This window comes from Meles meles, chromosome 7, assembly GCF_922984935.1.
Source record: "Meles meles chromosome 7, mMelMel3.1 paternal haplotype, whole genome shotgun sequence".
In the NCBI taxonomy this organism is placed as follows: Eukaryota; Metazoa; Chordata; class Mammalia; order Carnivora; family Mustelidae; genus Meles; species Meles meles.
Window position 1 is genome coordinate 10,734,251 of NC_060072.1, and position 23,019 is coordinate 10,757,269.

The 23,019-nt window shown below is 56.1% G+C and overlaps 2 protein-coding genes across 6 annotated transcripts; one reads left to right on the forward strand and one right to left on the reverse strand.

Annotated features, from left to right (window-relative positions):
- Positions 1–457: 457 nt before the first annotated feature.
- On the reverse strand, positions 458–7,516 carry MPST (mercaptopyruvate sulfurtransferase). Of its 5 annotated transcripts, XM_046010888.1 has the most exons (4): positions 7,270–7,376; positions 6,036–6,164; positions 3,829–4,453; positions 458–1,019 (listed from the first exon to the last, which is right to left on the reverse strand). In XM_046010888.1, exons 2-4 carry the CDS (start codon positions 6,054–6,056, stop codon positions 721–723), a joined length of 945 nt encoding a protein of 314 aa, XP_045866844.1. In that variant the 5' UTR covers positions 6,057–6,164; positions 7,270–7,376; the 3' UTR covers positions 458–720. The 5 variants fall into 5 exon arrangements, with proteins under 5 accessions (XP_045866844.1, XP_045866845.1, XP_045866843.1 ...); XM_046010889.1 differs by lacking the exon at positions 6,036–6,164 and having other exon boundaries at positions 7,367–7,516; XM_046010887.1 differs by lacking the exon at positions 6,036–6,164 and having other exon boundaries at positions 7,270–7,391.
- A 143-nt stretch (positions 7,517–7,659) lies between these two features.
- TST (thiosulfate sulfurtransferase) lies at positions 7,660–21,000 on the forward strand. The gene is made up of 3 exons (XM_046010892.1): positions 7,660–7,739; positions 8,432–9,047; positions 20,536–21,000. Exons 2-3 carry the CDS (start codon positions 8,435–8,437, stop codon positions 20,832–20,834), a joined length of 912 nt encoding a protein of 303 aa, XP_045866848.1. The 5' UTR covers positions 7,660–7,739; positions 8,432–8,434; the 3' UTR covers positions 20,835–21,000.
- The last annotated feature ends 2,019 nt before the right edge of the window (positions 21,001–23,019 follow it).

Here is a 23,019-nt window from a genome sequence, read left to right on the forward strand (position 1 = left end):
CGCCCCCCGGCCCCGTTGCTCCAGAGGATAGCCTCCAAGTACGGGAACCCAGGTGGCTTAACTCCAACCTGGCTGAACTTAACCCCTCTCTTGAACATCCCGGCGGGGCTGGGACAGGCCTTCTCCGGGCGGTACAGCCTCCTGCCGGTTTAGACCTATCTCTGTCTGGACACTGGAAGTGTTGTGGACCTGGGTGGGCCTCTGGATGGCACTCTAGACCCATCACAGCAAGACTCATCTTAAATAGCCCGGAAGCCAGCAGGGAGACCCCCGGCATTACGTGGTGGAAGACAGTCCGCTGGGGGCACTCTGCTCACAGGAATGGAAGGGTCCTGGGGCTCCTGCCCTGCTTGGAAGGCAGGGACAGGATCCCCAAGTCCCTCGGGCTCCGTGGAGCTCCCTTTGCTGGGCATGCTGGAACCGTTGACTCATCAGGAACACCAGGCAGACCCCCCAGTTAGAAAGATTTAGCCCTTGGCTATTTTATTTCCTCAACAGGGAAACAAGGGAGGGCCCCGCTCGGTGTGTGGGGCAGCCGCCTCCCCCAGTACCCAGCACCACCTTCTCTCCTGCCTCCACTGGGAGCCCACAAGTCAATGGAACTCTCGGCCTCGGGGATGTCTCTCTAATGTGCCACCTGGCTCGCAGGAAGAAACGCACACTTGGTCAGAGCAGAGTCAACAAGGAGGCTGGGCAGCGCTCCCTGCGTCCTGCCTAGTCTCAGTGGGTCTTCCCCCGGCCCTCGGAGATGACTTCCTCTGGCTGCGCGCGCATGTACCACTCCACCCAGGAGCCGTCGTAGATGGCCACGTCGGGCTTGCCGCAGAGGTAGGCCCCCAGAGCCACATGGCAGGCTGTGACGCCCGAGCCACACGTGGCCACCAGTGGCTGGGACAAGTCCACCTTCTTGTCCTGGAAGAGACGGTGGATCTCCTCGAGGCTCTTCTCCAGGCCCTCCTTGGTCAGGAAGTCCGTGAAGGGGATGTTCACTGTGCCAGGGATGTGGCCGGGTTCGATGCCTGCAGCGGGACGGCAGGAAGGTGGGGATAAGGATAAGGGCGTATGAGAAAAGGCCACTGCAGTACGAGAGTCTCCCAGGTAGCCACGGCACTGAACCCTCTCCATACGCACTACCCCACGCAGTACTCACCCCCAGGAAACCCAGATACCACTTACAGGCATCCCCAGTTTACAGATGGGCATGCTGAGGCTTGGTACTGTGCCAGGCCTGGCTGGAATGGGGACCTATGACTCGGACCCCACCAGAGTCTCACTCTGCCTCTGGCCTCCTGATCACCCATGTGCTGGGGGCATGACAGTGGCGGGGGGGGGGGGGGGGGGGCGGGGAACAAAGATAAACAAGCCCTCCACCTGGCTAGGACTCCTGGCCTTTGCAGTAAAGGAACAGATTGCGCAAGGTAGACAGGCATTGCTGATCCATTACAAGGATAAGCGGTGTTACAAAGGCCCTACGGATGTCATGGGACACATTATAAAAGATATTAACAGAAACAATAATCCTTGACATGACTGAGCCCTTACTTTGTGCCGTGCACTATTCAGAGCCTCTCCATTGTATCTTCTCCTTTAATCCTCCCCCAAACTCTACGGGACAGAAATGACCATCCCCCCCGCCCTCACCCTTTACACAGATGAGGAGACTGAGGCACACAGACTCTCAGTTGCCCAAGTCACAGAGGCCCCAGAGCAGGTGCTGCTAACGCCAAGCCATGGGGGCGGGGAGGCAGGGAAGCTTCTCTGAGAAAGTGCTGCGAGTGAGTAGGGGTCTGTCAACATAGACAGGTCTGGGCAGTGGGCCTGAGAGCACCCCAGACTAGGGAAAGGGGGAGGGAATCGGAGGAGGCAGGAAATCACATGGTGTTTAGAGGGGTTCAAGGTCACTGGGCAAAAGTGCAGACACAGAGGAGCTTAAGGCCCAAGAGGAACCGCCTTGATTAAGACAGAGAGCTTTGACCATGACTACAAGCAGAAACCAGACTTCCATTTTCAAAAGATCACTTCGATCATAGCACGTAGAACCTGGGCAAGGCTAGAGAGCCGTTCACTAAGAGGGTCACCCCCCTTAAACCTAATCACTTTGCTTTTACCATCCCCTATGAGGCAGGTGTCACTAATACCCCCATTTTCACGCCAAGAACTGAGATTTGCAACAGAATCAACCCTCACAGCCCATGATTCAAAAATAGCTGAATGCCTCTGGGGTGGGGCTCTAGACTGGTGGCTTCTGTCCCGGTTTCCCCCTGCAGTGGGGGGACCCTCCTCCAGGGAGCTGCGGACCCACATGGGTAGCTATTGGCAGGACTTAGCGTACAGACAGCGCTCCAAGTCCACGGGGAGGTGGGAGTGCACCGTGCCTCCCCACGACAGTGCAGAAGCGGCTTGCTGGGAGACATCACATAGAGATCAACGCGGAGGAAGGAGGAAGAACAAGCTCTCCAGTCGGGTTGGTCACCATCAGAGCCAGGCTGTCCCTGTGCCTTGAATCCCCACCAAGCAAAGCATGCTTCCCCCTACACTGCCCGACCGACGTGGCCCCTCACTGAGGGGCACGCTTGTCGGCTCTCAGCCCGTGCAGCGGGAACAATGACCATGAGGGGATGTCCGCCACCGATCTAGATCCAGCCTTTGCATGCGCTGGCTCAGTCCAGCTCCACGATGAGCCTGCTAGGGGCGTCCCATCACCGCCCACTTTACCGACGAGCCCGCTTTGCAGGTGACCGAGCAGCATTAAGCACTTCTGGGAAGAGTTATAACCACAGAAGCACACAGTCACTCTGTCATGTCCCATCTCTTAGTGCCCCTTCTGTGTGAGACCTGGAGCTGAGCATTTCACCCATTTGTTCTCATTTGACATTTGACCCTGACGGTCCCCCAGGCCTGACTCAGGGGCATGGGGGAGGCAATTCAGGGACAGGCTCCCAGGGGAAGTGGCAAGTTCTTTGTATCCTCCCCAAAGAAGGCGGGCAGAGAAAAGGCTGGGTGATTACTGGTTGCTCAGGGCTGTTAAATGAACTGCCTCAAATCCCCTCCTGACCTAGAACAAGGTGGCCATCCTGAGACCCCATCTCCTCCCTGTCCAGTGAGAGCACCCACCTCTCTGAATCACTGAAAGGTTCACACCAACATGGCCATTGACCCACTCGTTTGTGGGGACCCCCGCCCCCCTGATACAGGGCTTTCCTGCAGTCTCCTTCCCCGGGGAACCAGCTCATAGGCTCCGCCCCCACTCAGGCCAGCAACCACCTCTATTCAATTTCTCTCCAGCTGGGGCAGCAATCCCTCCCTCTCTCTCTTTAGTGCCCTCTCCGTCCTGCCCTCCGCAAGCCTTGGTCCCTCCGAGGGACGAGGGACGAGGGACGTTCTACTCACTCTCCGCCCCAGACTCCTCCCCTTCCTGTCTGCCTTCAGCTCCAGCAGGATGGTAAACACCCGATCAAGCCCCATCCCTTTGGGCTTTTCCCAAACTGGGCCTGCCTGCCACCTCTCCGATTCCGCAGAGACGCCCCTACTTCCGCAGAATCAGGGTAGGGCTGTTTGGTTTCTCCCTCTTATCCAGGGAGCCCTGGGTTCCCAGTGAGTTTGGGGTAGTCACTGCCCGCAACACGGGTGAGGGTGGAGATGGGGCGAGGACTACTGTGCACTCTTCAGGAATAAAGCCAGTGAAGCTTAAGGAGGGAGGCAACTAGAACCCAAATCTCAGGCCTCCACCCCATGCGATGTCCTTTAAAGGCAAGGAAGAGGCAGAGCTCTGGGTGCACCTGGGTCCGCGCCCAGCTGACCGCCCGCCCCTTCGTGCAGGTGTGTTACCGTCTCGAGGCTCGGGCTCGGTGCCCTTGAACCGGCCGGCGGCGCGGGCGTCCACCACCTGGAAGCGCCGGGATTCGAGGTTCTCCTTGATGTCCTCGTACGTCTTGATGAAGGCGGGGTCGAGCGTGGCGCGGAACTCGGCGGGCTCGGGGCGAGTTTTGCCCGAACTCAGCGGGAGGCCCAGGTGCAGCCAGTGGCGGAGGCCGCCGTCCAGCAGCGACACGGCCCGGTGGCCGAAGGCGCGGAACATCCACCAGACGCGCGGCGCCGCGTAGAGGCCCTGGTCGCTGGCGTCGTAGACCACGACGTGGGTGGCGGCGCCCACGCCCAGGCGGCCAGCGTACTCAGCGAAGTGCGCGGCGCTGGGCAGCATGTGGTCGTAGGGCGACGTGCGGTCGCTGCACTGGTCGATGTCAAAGAAGGCAGCGCCAGGGATGTGGCGCTCCTCGAACTCGCGTCGCGCGTCGCGGCCCAGCTTGGGCAGGTACCAGGAGGCGTCGAGCAGCTGCAGGGGCTGCCCCGCGCGAGGGGCCCTCAGTGCCTCGGCCACCCACTGCGCTGACACGAGCGCGCGGAACAGCTGCTGTGGGGCCATGGTGGCGGCGGCGACACGGGGGCTGCAGGCCTGGGAGAGAGGGAGAATGTCAGGAGGGAACGGAGGAAGAGGCCGGCCGGATGGCTGGGAACCGCCTGCACCGCTGGGGCCGGCCCTAGCCCGCAGGGGCGGTGGAGCCCCGGGGAGGGCAGAGTCCAGGGAGCACAGAAAAGCAGCAGTGGTGAGCCCAGGCGAACCCAGGTGAACCCAGGTGCAGACTTCGCTCCCCATCGTGGGGACACAGACACAGCACAGAGCAACAGGATGACCCTGACCCCTTCCAGGGCACCCTTGCCCTTCACCGCTGCTGGCTGGAGGTGGGGTGGGGAGGAGGTAGGGACACGGCTCAAGACCCCAGGCAGGTAGGGGCCAAGTTTCAGCCCCTCCCGGAGGTGTAGCTCTGCTTCTCGTGCCACCCAAGTTCTCTGGTGGGATTCGTTCTCTCGTTCATTCATCAAACGTTTATACAAGCAGCCTCATGGGGATAGCAGTCGGGATTTACCGACTCCTAAGCCTCGTTTAATCTCAAAATACCTCAGAACACCGCAGGACAGAGTAGGCTCTCAATTAATTAGTGGAACAAGTGGCCCCAAGAAAGCTGGCAACATTCTGTTTCACAGAGGGCAACACTGAGGGTCACGTAAGTGCACTGAGTTGGCCAAGGTCGGCGGCTAAAGACCTCACACCAGGCAGTCGGACCCTGGACTCCACACGCTCACAGGCAAGCACTGTGCAGGCTCCGGGGGCTGCGGGTCCGAGAAAGGCACCCCCTCTGCTGGGACATGTGACCGGGTGAGTGGGGGGTGAGTGGCAGGTCAGCCCCCCTTCCCCTTTCAGCAGGGCACCACCTTACCACCCATACCTAGCCGTCCTCCCATGGTGGGGGGTGATGGTGGTAAAGAACAGGTGCTTTGTGGGCCCTGCCCCAGGCTCAGCACGGCAGCCTCTAGAGTGGGCCTATGAGGATGCCCGTTTTCTGCAGGAGGCGACTAAAGATGGGAGTGCCTTGCCCTTGCTCACGCAGCTGGTCACAGGCAGCCTCGGGATCTGAAGCCGGAGCTCGGCCAGGCCCTGTGCTGGACACTGAGAAACTCTCGATTTTGCTGGGCCCTGCAGGTAAAGACAGGCCACAGGCCTGCTCAGAGGACGGCATCACTGAGGAAAAGTCTGGAGTTCAGTGTGAACACGGAGGGGCCACAACCTCAAGCGTAGGGCGGGAGCAGAAGGGATGGGAAGTCTTCCTGAAGGACCGTTTCAGGGACGCAGAAAACTATCGCTAGACTTTCAGGATAAGGAGGCCGCCAAGGGGGCTTTGGCTAAGGGGTGATTCCAGCATCTGTGGGTGCCCAACCTTCAGCTCTTACAGTGGAGATTAAACAATGAATGCTGAGAGCCATCATAAGGCATTGCACTGGCTGGTTTTAATCATCATTAAAAATGGCTTAATAAAAAAGATAATAAAAATATATTAAAAAATGGCTTAATAAAAATCCCATTATTTCTGAGAAGTTACTCTCACTGGTGAACTTTGAACAGCAGCAAGTCTAGAATCTTAGTTTCAGGATTGGGTGGGACTTCAGAGGTCTGAGGTCATCCCGCAGCCCCTCCTCACCTTGATTGGCAGTTGTCCCATAGGCCTGAAGGAGGCAGAGGAGGGTCTGGGAGAGCGGGCTGTGTGTTACTTAAGGGCGCAGACCCGGGGCCCTTGGGTGGTGGCCAGGCCTGGCCCCCTGCAGATGCTCTACGAGTGAAGGAATCCAGGTCACACGGGACAGCCCCTGGCCCATCTCCCATCCAAGTACTAACCAGGCCCGACCCTGCTTAGCTTCCGAGATCAGACGAGATCGGGCGCGTTCAGGGTGGTATGGCCGTAGACGCCTGGCCCATCTCAAGAGCACACACACCTACACTAGGGGAAGCCTGGGCAGGGCCAAACACAAAGTTCAGAAGATTCTCCACGGAAATGCTTGTCAAAGTACGCATTTGCCAATCTCCTGGGAGGATCTGATGACTTCAGAGTAAAAAGAATTTCTAAAGAGGGGAGATGAGAAAAGCATTCCGGGCATATGTCACAAAACGCTGAGCAGGCAGCAGGGGTGGCCCACCAGCTTGGAGGAAACAGTTGTTCCCTTTTCAGGTATGAGGTGAAGGGGTTGTGAAACACAGCCATTGTTAAAAAATGTAATGATACAAATTTACGATCAAATAGATTCATTAAAAAGAAAGACTTTTTTTTTTTTTTTTTTTGGAAGTATGAGGCTTTGGGAGTGAGCCAGGTAAACAAAGGCAGCAGGCAGGCCACATGGGCTTCAGATCTGAGATTAACAACTGCGAGGGGGTGGGGGTCTCAACCCCACTGTGAGCCCCTGGGGTAACTCACTAGGCCTGTCTTTCTGGTCTTTAAGTTTCTGGCCTGCGCCGCAAGATTGTGGGAAGTCAGTAAAACCTTGGAAGCAACGTGCTCACGGAGCAGGCCTTGACCAAGGCTAGTTTCGTTTCACTCCAGCAAGTTCTTTGCCAGTTACTTCCCTTGGAGCCTCTGGGTCACTTGGCATTGTCTCCCTGGCCTCTCTGTGGGGTTTTATTAGTCCTCCCCCCTCCCTCTTGCTCTCTCGGGTGACACCAGCTGACGCGACCCCCCACCCCCACCCCCCTACCCCAGCTTCCCACCTGCCGCTCACGCCTAGGCCACGGGGCGGCCTGCGGACAGCCATGCTCAGGGCGCGCCTTCCCTCCTAGACTGCAGCCCCCTACGCCGCTCAGACCCCTCGGGGGAACCCCGCGCCGCACACCCCAATGATCGACCTCCCCCTAAAGAAAGGCAAGCGCGATGCCACAGCAGTTACCCGGGTCTCGGGCTCCGGGCTTCCGGGATCGGTCATGGCCCCAGCGCAGGGCGCCCCCTCCCCGCGCCCGAAGCCGTCCCCTCCTCCCGCCACCAACCTGCGACCGGCCAAAGGGAGGAGACTCGGGCACAGCCCACAGCCGCGGCCACTTGGAGCTGCGGCTGCCCGCGCCTTCCACTCGCCGGCCCAGGGGGGACACCCGTGCTGCCGTCCCCCGCCCCGCGTCGGCCCCGCGCCCCCCTGGAGGGTCCCCGGAGTCGAAGGGGTGCGACGCGCTGTGGGGGGGCGGCAGGGGGCGGGCGCCGCGGGGCGGCGCGGCGCGGGGCCGGGGCTCGGCGGGACGGCGCGCCGTACCCCCCTCCGGCGGCGGCGCGATGGTGCAGGCCGGCCAGGGAGGTGTGGGCTCTGGGTTTGAACCCGCCAACTTCTCCAGCGGTCAGGGACGAGCGCCAGGGCGGCGGCGAGGGCGAGTGAGTGCGGCCGGGTGGGGCGGCGGCCAGGCGCCCGGGCCGCTAGGGACTGGGCCACCGGTCTGGCCCCTGCGACCGCGGGAAGGGTCCCCCCCGGCGAGAGCGCGGCAGGGTGCCCGGGGAACCTCGGACCCAGCAGGGGCAGAGGGCACCGAGCTGGGGCTGGGCGCGGGCGTTCTGGAGGCGGGCGAGCCCTCCCGGGAGGCTGAGATTGGCCGTGGGGGTCTCGCCAGAGGTTCGGGCGAGCGCGTGTGCGAGCCCCAGCGACCCCTCCCCCGGGCTCCCCGTCTTCTCCCCTCCCAGCCAAGGGGGTTCCAAGTTCAACAGGTTCCCTCCTCCCCCGTCCTGGGAATCTTTTCGCCGCTCTTTTCTGGCAGGATCCCGAGGACGAGAACCGTAACTCCCGGGACCCGGAGCCCTCCCCGCCAGCTCCCCATTCTGGGGCGCTCGGAGGCTCTCACCCCGCCCCCTTCTGCGCGGGGCGGGGCCCCAGGGAGGGGCGGAGCGGCCTTTCCTTGGCAGAATGGGCAGACCTTTCCTGCAGCCTGCCTCCCGCGCGGCGGCGGGGTTGCTGGGCTGCCGCGAACACACCACCCCGGGGGAGTGCGGTGGGAAAAAGCTCCTCCCAGACCCCGCCCCGCTGTACACCCGGGCCTCATGCCGCTCTCTTTCCTGGTTTCCACCCGCGCCAGGTGATGCGCAGAGCTGAAACCATGGTTCATCAGGTGCTCTACCGGGCGCTGGTCTCCACCAAGTGGCTGGCGGAGTCGGTTCGGGCTGGCAAGCTGGGGCCTGGCCTACGGGTGCTGGATGCGTCCTGGTACTCGCCGGGCACCCGCGAGGCCCGCAAGGAGTACCTCGAGCGGCATGTGCCCGGCGCCTCCTTCTTTGATATAGAGGAGTGCCGGAACACAGAGTCGCCCTACGAGATGATGCTGCCCAGCGAGGCCCACTTCGCCGACTACGTGGGCCGCCTGGGCATCAGCAACCAGACGCATGTGGTGGTGTATGACGGTGACAACCTGGGCTGCTTCTATGCGCCCCGGGTCTGGTGGATGTTCCGTGTGTTTGGCCACCGCACCGTGTCGGTGCTCAACGGCGGCTTCCGAAACTGGCTGAAGGAGGGCCTCCCGGTGACGTCGGAGCCCTCACGCCCAGAGCCGGCCGTCTTCAAAGCCACCCTGGACCGCTCCCTGCTCAAAACCTATGAGCAGGTGCTGGAGAACCTCGAGTCTAAGAGGTTCCAGCTGGTGGATTCACGGTCCCAAGGACGGTACCTGGGCACTGAGCCAGAGCCCGACGCAGTAGGTAGGTGTCCTGGGGGGTGGGTGGCTCCCGGGGAGTGATGCCCCCATGGAATGATGGGGAGTAAGGATGTCTGGGACCTCTCCAGGGGGTGACTAAAGTGCCCTGCTCCCTGCCCCCCCCCCAAAGGTAGGTCCTGGTCTGCATCTGTGAAATGAGAGAGCAGAGCCAAAGCTAAGAGCTATTTCTGCTTTGATGCGCAAGGACCTACCTCTGTGTTCCCATAGCCGCGAGCTAACAAGCAACCTAGCATCCCTATGGGGTGGCATCGGCAGAGGTGGCCGGTGACATCTCCACCCACATCCATGCCCAGGCACGGCTCCCGGACGTGCCCAAAGGTGTGTCCATGAGCTCACACACGCGTCTCTGTACAGAGGCTCTCAAGGACACCTAGCTTCCGAGGGCCTCCCTTAGTTCGCCCAGAAAACCGGGGTAGACATCAACAATATCAACAACGCCCTGCCGGCAGCACTCTCCCCACCCCCACCCCCGCTTCCAGCTCCCTGGGCCCCCTGACCTTTCCAAACAGCTGCAGCCTGTTCGCAGAGCTGTAAGATTAGCTACGGTTTCATGCTAAGCCCTCAACACCGCATTAACTCATCCAAGAAGGCTTATAATGGGCCATGTTAGAGAGGAGGAAACAAAGTAGGGAGGACCTTAAGTTGCTTGCTCAGTTAAGTGGCAGAGTTGAGATTGAACCCAGTGCTGACTAGTTTCATACTAGTGCTCTAAACCAGGCATCCACAGGGAGATGGCGCGTCCTGTCCTGCGGACAAAGAGGAGGCGGGGAGGGTTCCTCATTGCTGGGGGTGGGGGGGGAGTCTCAGGAGAGGAAGTGCTGAGTTCTAGAACCTCCTAACCAAGAACCTTAGAAGTCTCACCATCACCCTGGCTGGGTTTCCTGCCTCACTGCTGTGGGGGCCACTCCAGGCTGACCCGAGCCCTGGGAGTGGCCAACACCTCCCGGCTCTGTGCTCTGTCCTCGGGCGCGGTCTGCAGAACCTAAGTCCGGTGCAACATTTTTCCTAACTTGTTGAAAAATGGCTCTTCCTGTCTGTGCCTCTGAGGGAGAGGATGCTGTGAAAACAGTTCTGGACATTCTTAGAGCTGGAGGTCCTGAAAGGTCACCTCATCGGACAGAAGGGAAACTGAGGCACACAGAGGCAGGGGCAGGTCAAGGCCCTGTGGCTAGTTCATGGCACAGCCGTGGCTCTCCCTAGGCCCCATGTGGTTCCTGCCCACCTTGCTCTCTGGAGGTCTGGAGTTGAAGAATCAGAGACTTCCAGCACGGACCTCCTACAGACCCCATCCTGGCCTTGGTCCAAGATGCCTTCCCTCATTGGAACTTACGTTGTCATCATGGGGAGGATTGGTAGAATTGTTTCCCTTAGCTCCTTTTTGGCTTGCCCTGAGCAAGCTGGAAATAAGCCAAGAGGGTCAGATCCCATCTCCTCACTCCTATTTTAGGAGGAGGGCACTGAGGCTCAGAGAGGGGTCCCTCCCCATCGCCCTTCTCCCTACCTCCTACCACCTCCAGACCCTGGGTCCCGGGGAGCATGGATGCTTCCTCCTGGGAGGTCAGCCCCTCCTCTGTGGTGAGACCTCAGTCAATTCCTTGGCCTCTCTGGGTTCCCTTATTTTAAAACAAGAAGAGGAATGCCAGCCTTGCCCACCTGGCTGTGTACTTATTTAAATGCAGAAGTGGCTGGAAGGGTGTTTTGAGAAAGGTAGGAGCCGCGCCGAGGGCTGGGCCATCTACAAGACAGGGGCATGGCACTTCTTCCCTAAAAGGCTCTGCTGGCCTCCCGCACAACACGGTTTGGGAGCACGGAGGCGCGTGGGGCTCTCTGACTTCATGGTGCCCAGCGTGGTGTGGGCTCAGCGGTCTAGATGGAACCCCCAGGGGCTGTGTGGTTGGCAGAACGTCCTGGTAGAGGAGCTGGGAGTGGGCCTTGGACTCCCGGCGGCTGCTTCCTGCGGACACCGAGACAAGCACCTTCCCCAGCCCAACTTTATGCCCCTAGTGCCTTTGGTCCTGTTTGTAAGGAGCCCAAGGTGAGAGTCAGGCAGATCTGAGTTTGCATCCTGCACTGGGCAGCTGCGGGCACAGGCCCTTTCCTCCTTACCGCAAGGAGTGTGCTCACCTTCTAGAACGCTGGGGGAAGCCAGCAGAGCAGGTGGCGGGCAAATGCACCCAGGGTCCGTATGAGCCCTGTTCTCTTTTCCTCCGGCCTCGAGGGCAAGGAGGGTGAAGAGGGAGGAGGCTGACCCCCTCATGGGCACTTTCATCTGTAGAATGTTTGTTTTTTGCATATTCTCTCTCCTTGTATTCTCACCCTGTGCTGGGAGGAACGTGGGAGTTAGGACAGATCCCACTTTGCAGGTGGGAAAGGGGAGGAGGAGGTTCTCTAAGGAGGCAGAGTGGCCAAGATTTGACCCCAGTCGGCAGGCCTCAAAGGGAGGCCGTTTCCCAAGGCCGCTGCTGTGTAAGCAAACACAGGGCCTGGAGGGGAAAGGTCACAGCCTCACAGTGTAGTGTTGCTTCATGGGATCCTGGGGCCCCTCTGCCTGTGTCTCTCCCTCCCCGGGGCTGAGGGCTGGTGTAGGATGGGGGCAGAAAGCGTGCTGAGCTGCCTCCCAGTGGCCCAGAGCTGCCCACTGGGGCAGCCAACCCTGGATTGCTTTGTGTCTGTAGGAGGAAAGCAAGAAAGAGCCGAACGGGTTTTTCTGGCCTGGAAAACCCACACGGATCAGCGGCCTGAGAGATGTCAGCTCACCCCCCAACCCCTACTGGTGATTGTTCACAGCCTCCTCAGGAGCTAGGAGCTTCCTGGGGTAATCCAAACCAGCCCCAAGATGCCGAGGGCAGGGAAAGACCAAGGAAAGAGCAGGCCACCCCAGGTCGGTTGGTGGCAGGTTTAATAAGGGAACTTAAGGGCTGGTCTTGGGTGGCTGGCTGCAAGATGAGATTTCCACACCCGCCTGCCAGATCTTGAAAGCTTATACGGAGGCCTTAACTGGGGTCAGTCCCATACATGCTGTCCAGCTGGTCTCAGAACCACATTCAAGGGCTGTGTCCTTGGGGAAGCCTCTGGGAGCAGGGAAGGCAAGCAGAAGGCACTTTCCAAGGATAGGAGGGGGAGAGGAATCTCCAGTTGCCCCAGTCCTGCTCATGGGTCAACTGGTGGTTATGTCCTCTCTATGACCTCTCCCACCACGTTCTACCCCTCATGTCGGCTCCTAGCACCTGTCACACCTGTCACCCCCCCCCCCACTTCTGCACTGTGCCCTAACAGTCAGCAAGAGGCTTCATGAACATGCTGGTGGCTCCCTTGGTGGCTCTCTGTGTTGGAGGCAGAGGCCACAGCAAGAGAAAATATGGGCACTTACGAGAGAAAACACAGAGTCAGACAGTGCTGCCCCCATCAGAGATTACATTTTCCAAAAGAGCCCCATGATCCAAACCGTTGATTTATGAAGTCCCCTGGCCTGGGAGTCAGATCATTCACTTCAGATCATAAGGCCTTCCCTTATTTTCTCAAGTGACTTATTATTTTTTTAAAGATTTTATTTATCTCAGAGAAAGTAAGAGAGAGAGAGAGTACAGAGGGAGAGGTAGACTCCCTGAGCAGAAAGCAGAAGACTGATGGGGCTCAATCCCAGGACTCCGGGACCATGACCCGAGCTGAAGGCAGATGCTTAACCCACTGAGCCACCCAGGTGCCCCTGTCATATGGCTCAGTAACGGTGACATAATAGACTCATCAGATATGAACGCGGCAGCATTCAGTTTGGATAACGGCCCAGGTGGCTCCTTACCCAGCAGCGATGGTGTCTAAGACCATCCTGCTTTGGAGGACACCTTTTCTCGCTGAGGATAGTTTGGTGTTCAGTAAGGACAGGTGTTGCTGGCCGTCATTCGAGGCTTGCTGGGTGAATCTCGTTAAGGGCAGGATGGACAGCCCAGGACCCCCACCTCTTCCCCTCTTCCAATGGTGCTTGTTCTGTTCCAGGTGTAATGCATTTTAGCAGGTCCGCCTTCTGGCAAGACCATGAGATCCCCGCAAAGAGGGAGCACTTCCCCCCTCACCCAGGCCCGTGAAGTCACTCACCCGTCCTGGTGGGGCATCTCATTGCAAATTCCAGCAGATGACACCTTGCCCACATGTGCTAGGCTCTGTTCTCAGCAGCACAGCACGTCGGCCTGCAGGGAGCAGGACAATGGGCATCTCTCTCCAGTTCCTTGCATGTATAGCGCTGGCGAGGGTCCCAGTCTGGGCAATGGGGCAACATGCCCTGCTATTTAATCGTTCACATGTAGGAAAGCTTGGGACACGGCTTTAAATGACCCCCAGCCCAGGTGGTTTTACCCGGGAGTAATTGAATCTGCTGCTTTAATATTCATTTTTCCTTTTTTTTTTTAAAAGATTTTATTTATTTATTTGACAGACAGAGATCACAAGTAGGCAGAGAGGCAGGCGGAGAGAGGGAGGAAGCAGGCTCCCTGCAGAGCAGAGAGCCTGATGTGGGGCTTGATCCCAGAACCCTGGGATCATGACCTGAGCTGAAGGCAGAGGCTTTAACCCACTGAACCACCCAGGCGCCCCTCATTTTTCCTTTTTATCACCCCACCTGCTGGCAGGTTATAGGAGAGATGGGGACCTCCATTCTAGGTCGCGTTCTTTTGCCCAGTTTTGCAGTAAGACCCCCAATCGTGGTCTAGTCAACGAGAGTAGCCAAACACCACGTTCCGCTTCTCTAATCCTCTCGTGGTGGCAGCCTGGTTCGTTGTCACCAGGGAAGGCTGGAGGGAGACCGGATGTGGTATCCACGCAAACCGGGCATAGGGGAGAGGGAGCAGCATAAACGATCTGCCCATTGGTCACCAGTTGGGAATTCTGGTGAATGGCCCCAGGCTCCTTTGCCAGTTGCCTTGTGTGTCATTTACAAGACACAGGACATGCTGTCACTGCATTAACCAAGTCACTCTATGTCAGGGGCAAACCAGCATCCTTGGCACTATGCCAACCCACCTTTCATGCGTCCAACCTGTTCTATGTCCTGAAGAGCCAGTCGCTAGGGATTGTACCTGGGCTGGGGCATCGGTTTCTTGACTGCCAGGAGGTGGGTGTCTGTGCCTCATGAGCTGGGAATTGGAAAAGTGAAGACTGTCTCCGACTCTTTTTTTTTTTTAAGAGTTTATTTATTTGACAGACAGAGATCACAAGTAGGCAGAGAGGCAGGCACAGAGAGAGAGAGAGGAGGAAGCAGGTTCCCCGCCGAGCAGAGAGCCTGATGCAGGACTCGATCCCAGGACCCTGAGATCATGACCTGAGTCAAAGGCAGAGGCTTAACCCACTGAGCCACCCAGGCGCCCTGTCTCGGACTCCTGCAGGGAAGCCCAAATATTCCCTCATCTACCCTGACCCCATAAGGGCCCACTCGTGGTCATCCACCCCTCAGCTCCCCATTGCCCAAACTATAGCGTTAATGTGGTTGAAGACCAAGACTCAGGAGTGACTACGAGTTCAGCCCACTGGCTGCCGTGACTGCTCCCTCTCTGAGCGTCTCCATCTGGAGGGGTGCTGTGGGCACTGTTAGGAGCCTGTGTTCTATGGCGGCACATAGAGGTTTGGCCTCCATCCAGAGCTAGGACCAAACTCTTAGGGGTACTCCCTCCTGTTGTCTCTGCCACGGTGCCTGACCCCTATCTCCCAGAGTCCCAGACTCATTCACTCCAATGAGAGCCCTGCTTGGGAAATGCCCAGAGACTGACCATTTCATTAGTACTTTTACCTTCTCCCATTCAGCTTGCTGCTCTGATCCCTGGTCACCATTTCTATACCAGGTGGCAGAAGGGACAGCAGCACTGTGCCTCGGGAGATAAAAGTCCTCAAAAACCCTACCATCCCTACAAAGGCCTGTAGCTCTTTTGTCTTCTCCAGGGTTGGAAGGACTCGTATCTTACCAGTCACAACATCGAGGAAGAACTGTGTCTTCCCTGAGCAAATGATTCCCAAAAACTTTGTCACAGTGCCTGGGCCTTGAATCTTCTGCAATTTCCCCACCATTCTTCCCACACAGATGTTCAACAAAGCCTACAGCATGTCCCGCCGCTGATGAAAGTTTGCTCACGTTAATATTACGGCGTCAATGTAATGGGCGCATTTTACTGATGTGAGGAAGGAGAGTAGTTCTCGGAATACCATCCCATATAATTAATCCTTACTCAGGTCACTGGTATGATCTTTATTCGTCCGTCTTGCCTGTGAATCTCCCTAAAGAGGAGACCCCTTTGCAGAAATGCTCCAATGAGAATTCATTCTCATGTAATTGACAAGGGAATGTGGTTATTTTTGTGATAGATATTTTATTTTATTTTATTTTTTTAAAGGTTTTATTTATTTATTTGACACACAGAGAGAGAGAGAGAGAGATCACAAGTAGAGAGGCAGGCAGAGAGACAGGGGGATGCAGGCTCCCTGCTGAGCAGAGAACCCAATGTGGGGCTCGATCCCAGGACCCTGAGATCATGACCTGAGCCGAAGGCAGCGGCTTAACCCACTGAGCCACCCAGGTGCCCCGTGATAGATATTTTAAAGTAAAAACCAAGATTATGGTTGGTAACATGATACCAGAACATATCAGGTTTTTAGGAATTTTATATACTTTCTGGAACACTCCTATTAATAACTTCCATATAAATAGTTCCTAAGGAAAGATGAGCATTACTTCCGACTGACGATACTCCCCATGTAATTTAAGATATGAAATGTCTGATTAGTTTAATACTTCTCTCTTACGAGAAGAAAAAAAACGAATCTTTCGAGCCTGTCCAGGAAAATCTCCAAGTTAGTTCAAGATCAGTAAGGCTTCATTTAGAGTTTGATTTGGGGGAAGTTTGTCAAAAATACCAAAGATTTTAAAACACATGCTCTTGTAGGATCATGGATGGTTGTGAAGCAACATTCAGTTATCCATTTAACCAAAATGACAATTAAAGGCTTCAAAGGCAAATAGGGAAATTGCATAGTTGTAAAAAAAACAAAACCGAACACTTAGCTCTTTTAAGAGAGAAGACTCTGTTTTCTTAGGTCATCAAAGACCTGGTAAAGACTCCATGAAACATAGGAACTTACTTTGATAAAACACAGAATCTTTGTTTTCTAGGTAGGTTACTTAAAAGGCAAAGAAAAACCTTTCACGATCCCATCAAGAACAGACCAATCATCCAAGAAAACTTTATCCAGTATAGCAGATGAGAGAAAATTAAATTTCAGTTTCACATGAGTTCACTTTGATATACAGTTTATTTTAAAGCTAATTAAATAGTGCTCTTTTACAGATTAATTTTGGTAATACCTTCAGGAGGTAGAAAAAGTATATATTAACATATAGGTCTATGTGAACATACAGACAGAGATCCCATAACTTAGCCCTTGAGAAGTCATCTTGGGGAGACTATGGGCTAGTCTTTGGACAAGGGACCTTCTAGAACAGTCTGTATCCCCCCAACCCCCAGATTTTTTGCTACAGTCTCTGTGGGTACTGTTTTGGTTATCTCCTGGGGTGTTTACATTTCAAAGACATGAGATTTACAACTTTGGGTTTAGTTTTCCTCTAGGTTTAGGGGCAATGGCTATTAAAAATGTTCCTTTGTATTAGGGGCGGGAAGGCATGAGGGATCTCCACTTCCCTCAGCCGTAGCATCCTCTTCATTCCCATTGCTGCTTGCCTGACAATCCACCTCTCAGCGCCCTAATCAGCTTTTGTTACAAGCTCCTGTGTCTTAATCCACAGCATCTCATGCTTTCTTCGCCTTGAAAAAAAAAAAAAAAAAGGTGCGCCAAGGTTTCCAGCCGATTTCTACTCTCCTGCTCGAAGCCAACAGAGTAGTGGACACCTGCATGGCCTTCTCTAACCTCAGCTCTTCTTCCAACTTTCTAACTTGACTTTGAGCCTCTGGCTGGGCACCAGTGTCCTGCTGAACCACTCCCAGTAGAGGCCAGTGCCCTGTGACAGCCGTTCGTTTCATTTCTCTGCCTCAGTGCTGTGCAGTGTCTCAAAAAGCACAGGAAAGCAGCCAGAGTTTGGGGGGGACGTTCCTGGACTCAAGCAGGGTCCATAATCCCCTAACATGAGTCACCCCTCCCCACATAGGGGTCGCTGGCCGTTGTAAGGTTTCCTTCACGGATGCCTCTTTCCTAAGCCCCACCTCTTTTTTTTTTTTTTAAGATTTTATTTATTTATTTGATGGACAGAGACCACAAGTAGGCAGAGAGGCAGGCAGAGAGAGAGAGAGAGAGAGGAGGAAGCAGGCTCCCAGCTGAGCAGAGAGCCCAATGCGGGGCTCGATCCCAGGACCCTGGGATCATGACCTGAGCTGAAGGCAGAGGCCTCAACCCACTGAGCCACCCAGGCACCCCTCCCAAGCCCCACTTCTTTAGTCTCCTGGCTGGCTGGCCAACTTTTCGTTCCCAGCCTCTCTGGGGTAATCTGAATCCAGCCCCAGAGGCAGAGGGCAGGGAGAGGCTGAAGAAAGGGGCAGGCCACTCCAGATCACTGGGTGGCAGGTTTAATAAGCAAGGGAACTTACAAGGCTTGGCTTGGCTGGCCATACCATGAGATTGCCGCACCCACCCACCGGATCTCAACAGTTTATACAGACGCCTTAACTTGGGTCGGTCCCATACACACTATCCAGCTGGTCTCAACACCACATCACCATCGCAAGGCCAAGTCCTTGGGGCAGCCTCTGGGAGCGGGGAAGGCAAGAAGAATGTGCACTCCAAGGGCAGGGGAGTGGGAGAGGAACCTCCAGTGGCCCCAGTCCAGCTCCTGGGTGAACCAGTGGTCACATCCTGTCGATGACCTCCCGCCCCCTTCCACTGGCATCTTCTTGGCCAAAGCTGGAGCACAAAGTCCCAGGTCCCTGAACAGGAGGAGCATGAGAGTTCATCTTATCCATTCCCCTGCCTCAGTTCCCTTTTCTAGACAGGCTCAGGGTAATCCAAGAACACAGGTTTTAGGGTCAGACAGACCTGACTTCACGTCACACACCTGTGTGTCCTGAGCCAAGTTTCCTTTCGTCCCATCAGAGCTAGGAGGATAATCTGGCTTTGTGAGGATTCCCATCAGAGCTAGGAGGATAATCTGGCTTTGTGAGGATTCGGGAAGACAAAGCTCTTAAGCTAACCCTTTGTCTGATGCCTGCTGCCAGAAGTCTGAGCATGGTGGCCTGCCTGCTGGTGGGGGTGAGGGGGTGGCAGAAAGCCTTGAACTTGCAGTGGAGGTCAGACTTGGGGGAAAAGCAGCAGGAACCCCCACTTCTGGGCCCACATGCCTTTCCTTCGGCTGGCTGTTCTCCAAGGTTCTCTGGGCTAAGTTCATCTTGGCCCTTGTCATGCACAGGCGGTCAATGCATGCTCATTGAAATTCCTCAGACAGGCCCTGAGCTCTCGCTGGCAGAGGTGAAAGGAGGACCCCCGCCTCCTGAGGCTGGCCCAGTTTTGGGAAGCCCGCATCACAGAAACCCCCCACCCCGACTTCTTTGCTCCTAGGAGTTGCCTTTTATGTAGTCAGAAGAAAGCAGTGAAGCTGTTTTCATCAAGGATGGGAGGAAAGAAACAAAACAACATTCCGAACTTAACAAACGCTTGCACTTTCAAACGCACTTAAATTCAGCCCACTGCTCGGACGCCGAAAGATTTTTAAGTTGGGTGTCTTGGCAAAGGATGCCTTTGAAGCCAACAGATCTGTTGTTCCTCATTGGTAGGGTCAGTGCACATCCAGGCTCAGATTAAAATTGCAAGACACAAAAGATGAAATGACAGCAGGAAGAAATCACTGTAGTTTCTAAGTTAGGACATCTGTTTAATCAAAGGATCTCGTGACTCATTTCCGTGAATTTGGCAAGCCTCTTTGGCTTCAGGGTCCCGGGACTGGGATGTTTGCTGGCATGTACCCCGACTGTGCCCGGGGTTACTAGGGGCTTCTACCTACTGTAGCTAGTCTTCTCCACAAGCCTGAGAGGTAGATGGGGTTATCTCCCCATTTCACAGGTGAGAAGACTGAGGGTCAGGGATGCAGGGCCTCCTGGCTACACCCCAGTGTGTGCCTTGGTCCTACCCTCTCCCTCCCACTGCTGCCCACCCTGGCCCTGCCCTGTCCCATAGTCCAGGTTTAAGGGGGTAGTAGGGAATTTTGGAGGAAGGGGAGCCCAAAGAGATACTCAAATCTGTCTTGGGCCCCACTCCCCGTATCCAAAGTCTGCCAGGGTGTGGGGTGCTTGAGGGAGAGAGGAGCGACCTTTGGCATGCTCAGGGTGGGACGGAGACCTTGGTCTTGCAGGCAGCTCTGGCCTTGGCCCAGACCTCTTTGCCCGCCCCCCCCCCCCCCACCCCTGCAGACTATTCTGAAACCAGATTTAGCAGAGGAGAGACCATTCTGGAATTGACCTTGGAGCCAGCTCAGATCCCCCCCCCCCCCCCCCCCCCCCCCCCCCCCCCCCGCTCTACTTCTATCCAAGCCTTTCAGCTAGGAAGGCCTGCAGGGATCACGTTGCCCCCACCCATTCCCTCCCCCGGGGCGGGTTGTGAAGTGACGGGAGCATCAGCGTCCGAGCATGGATCGACCAGGGGCAGCAGCTGGTGCTTTGCTCCTTACAACAGCCTGGGCCCATGGAGACTCTCATTCCCATTTTACCCCTGGGGAAACTGAGGCTCAGAGAGGTGACATGGCTTGCTTAAGGTCACCCTCCTGGTAAGTAGCCGAGCTGGGATTCGAACTTATATCTAGCAGCAGGTCACATTTTCTTTAACAGGAACATCAGAGGACTTGGTGTAATCCTGGGTCTGCCTTTGCCTCCCCATGTGGCCTTAGGTGAGCCATTTCATGCTGCCAAACCTCGGTGTCTGCATCTGTAAAATGGACATTCCATTTTATGCATTATACATTATATTAATGAATATATATTATATTAATGAATCGTGTGGTTATCCATCTAGCATCTGCCTTTCTTGCTAGACTGTAATCTTCCCGAGAACCTGGACCATGTCCACCGCTGTGTTCTTAGCAATTGGCCCCGGCACGAAGCATTTGCTTCTCAATAACCCTATGAGATAGGTATGTACCATTGAGCCCATTCTACAGATGAGAAAACCGATTCGGAGAAGGGAAGCATTTGCCCAAGGTAAATGTTAATAAAAAGGCCAGTAAATGGCAGAGCTGAGACTCATCCCTGTCCTCTCAAGCAGGTATGATTTTGGACATCCCAACCTCAGGGCATGTTTTGGGGGAGAGAGCCCTTCGTCTTGAGTCTCCAGCATTCCTTGGGGGCTGGGCCAGGAGTCCGTTGAACACTGAGAAGGGCAAAGGTGTTATTTTGTGTGTGAAGCCCCTTATCCTTATGGCCATGGCCCCACCCCCTGTCCCCCCTACTCCCTTTCCAGCTCCTAAACCTGTCCTTCCCTCTGTCCTCTGCTGCGCCCAGGACTGGACCCGGGCCACATCCGCGGCTCAGTCAACATGCCGTTCATGGACTTCTTGACCGCGGACGGCTTCGAGAAGACCCCAGAGGAGCTGCGTGCTATGTTCGAGGCCAAGAAGGTGAACCTAGCGCAGCCCCTCATTGCCACGTGTCGGAAGGGAGTCACTGCCTGCCACATCGCCCTGGCCGCCTACCTCTGCGGCAAGCCGGATGTGGCCGTCTACGATGGCTCCTGGTCCGAGTGGTTCCGCCGGGCACCCCCGGAGACGCGTGTGTCCCAGTGGAAGCGCGAGAAAGCCTGAGTGGCGGGCCTCCTCGCTAGCAGGCAGCCCCCATCTGTTTAGTGACCGCAGCCTGACATGTCGTGTGTACCTCTTTAGCAAAGGACACTGACCGGGTTTTAGAATCGCTATGTAGAGCTCTCCTTTCCCCGCCTGAAACACTGGAATAAATTGCCTTTTCTGAGTAGCTGTGTTTGCCTGCCTCTCCCTGGGTTTCACCTGGGGGCATGTGCCCCATACGCGCAGCTTCTTCATGTTCCTTAGTACCCACCGAGGCCACAAACCTCCAGAGCAGCCCCTAGCTGGGGAGGCCACACTGAGCATGCCGCCCTATAAGGAGGCCACCTGTTGTCCCATGTCTGGTACAGCATACTGGGACCTACCTGAAAGGGGGTGGAGAAGGTGGAGAAAAGTGAAACAGGTTGGCGGCGACGCCAGCCGTTCCTGCTGTAGGTAGAGGAGAAATAGGGTGGGGGACATCCAGGCTTCCAAAGCAGTGTCCCCCAATGCAGGCCCTGGGGCTTCTCGGAAGAGGCGATGCTCGGAAGCAGGCCCGAGGAAGATGGCCTTCTCCTGGGGTGTCCTTCCTGGCTCACACCTGATCCTCCAGGGAACACATGGAGAGAGTCTGGAGAAGCAGCCTCAGCCCTGGAGGAAGGTTCCAGAGCCCTGGCACTGGGAAGCTATGGTAGAAGGCAGGACCCACGTGGGTGGATTTTGAGTTTCCTAAAAACAGGCTTTTCTGAGCCTTCCTTTGGGTCCATGTGTTGGGGGGCCCATAGCTGGTGTACTGAATTAAGAAGCATCAGGTTGGGGTGCCTGGGTGGCTCAGTGGGTTAAGCTGCTGCCTTCGGCTCAGGTCATGATCTCAGGGTCCTGCGATCGAGCCCCGCATGGGGCTCTTTGCTTGGCAGGGAGCCTGCTTCCTCCTCTCTGCCTGCCTCTCTGCCTACTTATGATCTCTCTCTCTCTCTCTCTGTCAAATAAATAAATAAAATCTTTAAAAAAAAAAAAAAGAAGCATCAAGTTACGACCTGCTGAATGAGGGGGCACAACCCCCCCCCCCCCCCCCCCGCAGGGTCGGCAGGTAGCCCCTCAGCATCCAAGCTCCCACTTGGGAATGTGAAAACCCTGGGTTTATTTTGACGGAAGACAGTTTCAATAGAACCACACAAAAGAAGGTAAGTCACAAGATTTATTACTTAAAGATCCAGACATGGGTGGGGGGTGATGAGCAAGGGGAGGGCAGTCCTCCGTCCCAGGTCATGCGTGAGCAGGACACATGAACAGGGAGCCTATTACTCATAAGGTGGGTAGGGCCGAGGGCACTGACTTTCCACAGGCTCAGCTCAAAGTGCTTATTTTACTGGGCACCCTGGGAAAGACAAAGCTGGAATTTGAGACAAAATCCTAAGCTCGGGCCCTTGTCTATGTCCAGAGTCCGGGCACAAAGAGGGTCGTCCCATTGTCCAATGTCTGGGCAGTGCCTCAGGAGGGCTGTTTTCCCACTGGCTTTACCTAATAGGGGTCCCCTGCTTCCACTGGGCAGCCTTCCTGGGCAAAGACAAGGCCACTGAGGGTCAGAGACCAAGTCCATCGATGACATGCCCCAGTCCCCAGCCCGGCGTTGGGGAGGGCAGGTGCTCAGTAAATGTCGTAGAGACTGGGTGTTGGACTGGGTCAGGCTGAAGTCCTGCGGGGTCTGCATGGAAGAGAGCTAGGGCTGACCCCTCCCGCCTCCATACGGTCCTTGTTATGCCAGCTTTAGCCTTGAGGGGGCCAGAGAATCCAGCTAAGCCATGCTCAGACCCCTGATCCCAGCAACTGCCCTAGGGAATGTGTGAAGCTGCTAAATTTGCTGTAATATTGTCACTCAGTAATAGATAATACGGGAGTGAGAGCAATCCCAGGAAACCAGTGAGGAGGCAAGAGGTGGTGGTGGTCTGGACTGGGGGCCGGGGCGGAAGGTGGAGGTGGCTGAAGGGGTGCGAGCCTGGTGTCCTCTGAAGGCCTTGCTGATGAGTCACTTACCGGGTTAGCTGTGAGTTACAGGCGATATCTCTCTGTGGCAAGCAATGCACTAGGCAGTCCTCATTCTTACCCTTGGCGGTGAGCTGTGTCTGTTTCACATGCAAGGAAAGCTCAGCCAAAGAATCCAGCCGAAGTCACCCTTTTTTTAAGTGGCAGGCCCAGACTCAAGGGCCCT